The sequence below is a fragment of the Sarcophilus harrisii genome, chromosome 1 (genome assembly GCF_902635505.1).
Source record: "Sarcophilus harrisii chromosome 1, mSarHar1.11, whole genome shotgun sequence".
NCBI lineage: Eukaryota > Metazoa > Chordata > Mammalia > Dasyuromorphia > Dasyuridae > Sarcophilus > Sarcophilus harrisii.
The window spans coordinates 79,968,460-79,973,194 of NC_045426.1; the positions used below are offsets into that span (position 1 = coordinate 79,968,460).

General features: G+C 32.6%; 1 protein-coding gene across 3 annotated transcripts in view; it reads left to right on the forward strand.

Moving 5' to 3' along the window:
- NEK4 (NIMA related kinase 4) overlaps positions 1 to 2,975 on the forward strand; it is a 34,644-nt gene extending 31,669 nt beyond the window's left edge. For all 3 annotated transcript variants that reach the window (XM_031957798.1, XM_031957795.1, XM_031957794.1), the window contains 2 exons: positions 1,042 to 1,175; positions 1,785 to 2,975. In XM_031957798.1, the coding sequence (XP_031813658.1) occupies positions 1,042 to 1,175; positions 1,785 to 1,877 (227 nt within the window). In that variant the 3' untranslated portion in view covers positions 1,878 to 2,975. The remainder of the gene's footprint in view (positions 1 to 1,041; positions 1,176 to 1,784) is intronic.
- The last annotated feature ends 1,760 nt before the right edge of the window (positions 2,976 to 4,735 follow it).

Consider the following 4,735-nt stretch of genomic DNA (forward strand, 5'->3'; position numbering starts at 1 on the left):
GTCTTATTTGTGTCATTACCATCAGACCTACAGAGAAACTTTCCATTGTCTCTCCCTTAGAAAATGAGGATTTTACAAGCAGGCAAATATTTAATACATCTTCTCCCATTCATTCAATGAGAGAGATACAAAACTATTTGTGTACAAATTTCTAATGTGAAATCTCAAGTGTAGATCTCTAGAAATTGTATTCAGTAAATAGATTATAATCATTAAAGGTGAAAGTAGTTTTTAAAAAATAATAACTTTTTATTTTTCAAAGTACATGCAAAAATAGTTTTCAGAATTCACTCTTACAAAAGCTTGTGTCCCTACTTCCCTGCTCCTCTAGACAGCAAGTAATCCAATATAGATTAAACATGTGAAGTTTTTCTAAATATATTTCCACATTTACCATGCTGCACAAGAAAAATGTGATCAAAAGGAGGGAAAATGAGAAAGAAAAACAAGCAAACCAACAACAGCAAAAAGGTGAAATTACTGTGCTGTAGTGCACATTCAGTCCCCATTGTTTTCTATCTGGATGTGGATAGTTCTTTTCCATTGTCTATTGAAATTGGCGTGAATCACCTCATTGTTGAAAAGAGCCAAATCCATCAGAATTGATCATCATGTAATCTTGCTATTGAGGTGTACAATGATCCTCCTCATTCTGCTCACTTCACTTAGCATTAGTTCATGAAAGTCTCTCCAAGCCTCTCTGAAATTATCCTGCTGATCGTTTCTTGTAGAACAGTAATATTCCATAACATTCATATACCATAACTTATTCAGCCATTCTCCAGCTGATGGGCATCCATTCATTTTCCAGTTCCTTGCCATTATAAAAAGGGCTGCCACAAACATTTTTGCACATAAGGGTCCTTTTCCCTTTTTCATGTTCTCTTTGGGATACAGATCCAGTAGAAACACTGCTGGATCAAAGGGTATGCAGAATTTTATAGCCCTTTGGGCATAGTTACAAATTGCTCATGAATTCCATTCTTCTTGCTATGGAGTGTAGATATTTATTATTATTGCCCTTGTCTTATTATTTTTTAGTTGTTGTTTCTGGTTCTGAAAAGATCAGAAGAATGATAGAAGTCTTGAGAGCTGATGTAATTCAGGGGCTGGGAGTGAAGCTTTTAGAAAAAGTATATGATCTTATGGAAGAAGATGATGAATTGAAGAGAGAGGTAAATATATAGATAACTCTAAATAGTCTGCTTAAAGATAAGTTTACATAAATTTTGAGTGCAGTGCTATCCTGAACTAATTTTTTGTTTCCTCCTTCAGAGCATAGCACCTTCCATATAAGTAGACACTCAAGATTGAATTAGTCTTAAGACAGAAAATTGCCTAGAACAGGGCTTCTTAAACTTTCCACTCATGACCCCTTTTTGCCCAAGCAATTTTTACAAGACTCCAGGCATATTGACATATAAAATAGGTATACAAATCAAACGTTTACTGATAATAAATCTTAATTATAGTCCCCACATTTAGTTACGAGACCCCATATGGGATGATGAATGACAGATTAAGCTGGGGCCTAGAGTTCGGAGATTAGATATACCCTAAATGACACGGCCAATATGTCAAAAGTGAAACTTGAACCTAGATCTTACTGGCTTTGAAGCAAACTTGCTATTAATGTTGCTCCCCTGCTTTATGTATTAAAGTAAAGCTATTATTACCAATCTACCCCCAAATTTGACAATCAAAATAGTTGTATTTTGGATTACATTTGTAAATATCATCTAGTATGCACATTTTTCATAACGATTTTTCTTTGTTCCACATAGGTACGTTTACAGGAGCATTTGGGTGAAAAATACGTAAATTATGGCACAAAAGCTCAACTCCTAAAATTTTTTGAAGAAAATGTGAACTTCTAAAGAAGCATTTGTTCTAATCTGTTGCCAGAACTGAAGACTTATTTTTAAAGACTTTTTTGGTGTTGTTTTCCCCCAAAAGATTACTTCTACCAAACATCAGATTGGTGACTGTTAAATATAGTGGCTTTTTTTTTCCCCTGGGATTTCTGTATTTTGCAGGAGTTTAAAAATGGATATGAATGAGTGCTGTGTTGACTGATTTAGGAAGAGGATTTTTTAAAAAATGAATAAATGGGTACCACATTGTGGGAAAATTACTTTGTTTTACATGAGACTTGTTTGGTTAAGTAGCCTGAAGCCATTGTATATCCAGAAATTCTAAAATAGTCAAAAGCTACCAGAGCAATGCTATCAATACAAGAACAGAGATTTTCTAGGTGGCTATAGCAATGTAACAAACTACCTAAACAAATGGCTTTACTTACTTAATAAGCCTGATAAGTACATGGTGGTGATAAATTCATCTACACTGGTAGATGATAAATTGGAAGTCATTGCATGATCTTTATAGATTTGAAAAATGGAGCTATACATAACTTTATACACTTACAAAAATTTTAAAATTAATTGCTTTTAGTTTGAACAACATACTTGCAAAATTGAACCTATTTAATTTGTGCTTTTGGCTTATTTATTCAGTATATATTTATATACTGGCTTTAATTCATTTTTTCATCAGCCAAAACATGCCCTGAATACTAATTCCTTTTGGAATGAAACAATTTTTAAGTAAAATACAGGTGCTTTTAGGCTGAATTTGAGGCACTTTATGTCTCTTGAAATAGAGAATTCAGCTTCTTTGCATAGTCTCCCTTATTTTATATCATGACACTTATTATTCTTGTTTTAAAAGTCTACTGTGTATATTTTAGTAATTGTTTTTTTATGAAGTAAAATTGTTATGAAGCAAATAAAAAGAATTTTGTAAAATAAAATTTGTTAAGTAAATTTCCAATGTAATGGAAAATGTACAGGACTTGGATCGGAAGACTTGGGTTCAAATTCTGTTTCTAAAATTTGTAGGCATGTGGCCATTAACCCCTATCCATTTCTTCATTTACTGTAAAACAAAATACTTAAAACTATCTACCTCAAAGGCTATTGTAAGAAAAAATCTTTGTAAGCCTTAAAATGCTATGTAAATGGAACTGCATTAGAGAAATGCTAACATTTTAATATTTGAGACATTTTTCTACTTTGTAGATTTTGAAAATCATTTACCACTTTGCATGCTATAAAAACCTTTGCAATACTGCATTCCCTTCTGGTTCTACTTTTTTCTTAACTAGGCTATTATAGAGTCTGTTACATTAAAATGTGGGTCTTCATTTCACAGATGACAACTACAACCTTTTAAGAACTTGAAACCAAGTAATAATACGGTGAAAATCTCATAAGTAGATTTGCAAGATATTCTTTTAGTACTTACACATTTTATAAACCACAGTCATGAATTTTACTAATAGCACTAGTTCTACTGTCCTCCAATTCAAAGAAACCATGGAAGAAGCATTATGGTGCCATGACAAAAACATCAGATTTGGAAAGAAATAGAGAACCAAGGAAAGTTGAATCCACCAATTAACATATACTATTTTTCTTTTTACCTGCTGCTATACAGCTTCCTAAGGAAGTTTATCCTAACTTTATTTTTCTTACCATGTTTTAAAAATTGAAATCAGCGTTCTTAAAGGTGCTTTCCAGTTCCAAATAACTCCTACAAGTCTTGCCTGTTGATTTGCTTATTATATATTAGGTTTGTATGGATTATCAATTCTTAGTTTCCTGAGCCTCTAAACTCAGGATTTAGAACTGGAAATCATTCTTCTTTTAGAGGTCTTCTCCAAGGCCAATTCTAGCTCTGATTCTGATTGTGTCATCTGGTTAAATCTTTCCTCCAGGAAAATAATCTTTTCTACATATTGAGAAATGGTCACTTAGCCTGTAAGTTCCATCATGGATGGAGAGCTCCCTTCCCTATAAGGCCTGTTGTTTTAAGAGAATCCTTAGTCCAAAAAGACTTACTAGTATGACCAAAAGCTGACTACCTGAATTTTCTATGACTTTTAAATATTCCTGTTCCTTATAAGAGGCTTTGTCAAGTTTGATACTTTTGTCATAATATAAAATACATTCTACTTTCCTAACCATTAGCTCATTCTTGAAATAACTAACCATCCATTCTGTATTAGTTTGGAATCCATGCCATCTACCTACCACCTCCTGCTTCTTAGAATGAGCTTTCTAGTTTTTTCTACCCACTTCAGAGAGAAAGCATAGATGCAGTACTTCCTAGATGTCAGCATTAGTTAATTAGCAGTTAGAAATGCACTATAAAAGCAGAATAGTAAATCACAGATCCCCAAATCCCACTTAGTTAATGCTTAGAGCAATTACTATTACTGAGAATAATTGCTTAATCATTCATAAAGTTACTAAGTAACTTTGGGGGAAAGGGTGATTCACATTCAGAGTATTAACCTTTCTTTTGAAGAGGCAGCCACAGAAATGATATACAAGTGTACTTTCATTCACAAAAGCAGTAACACAATAAAAACTAATTTTTGTCTTATTGTACAAAAGACCCTTTAATCAATGTAATATTGGAGTAGCTTTGTTTTATTGAAAAAAAAAAAAAACACGAAACTTTTTAATTATTCAAAATGCAGTGTATAAAGTAGTTAATTGTAATAGTCATCTATTAAATACTAGTATGCTTCAATTGCAAGGCAAGTTGCACATGACAAGTACTTTTCTTCATTTCATAGGAAATTTATGAAGCCAGGAGCTAAAAATGTTTATCAATAAAACCCAATTGTTCTTAGTAAACAATAGATAATGAATTCTAAGCACAGCTC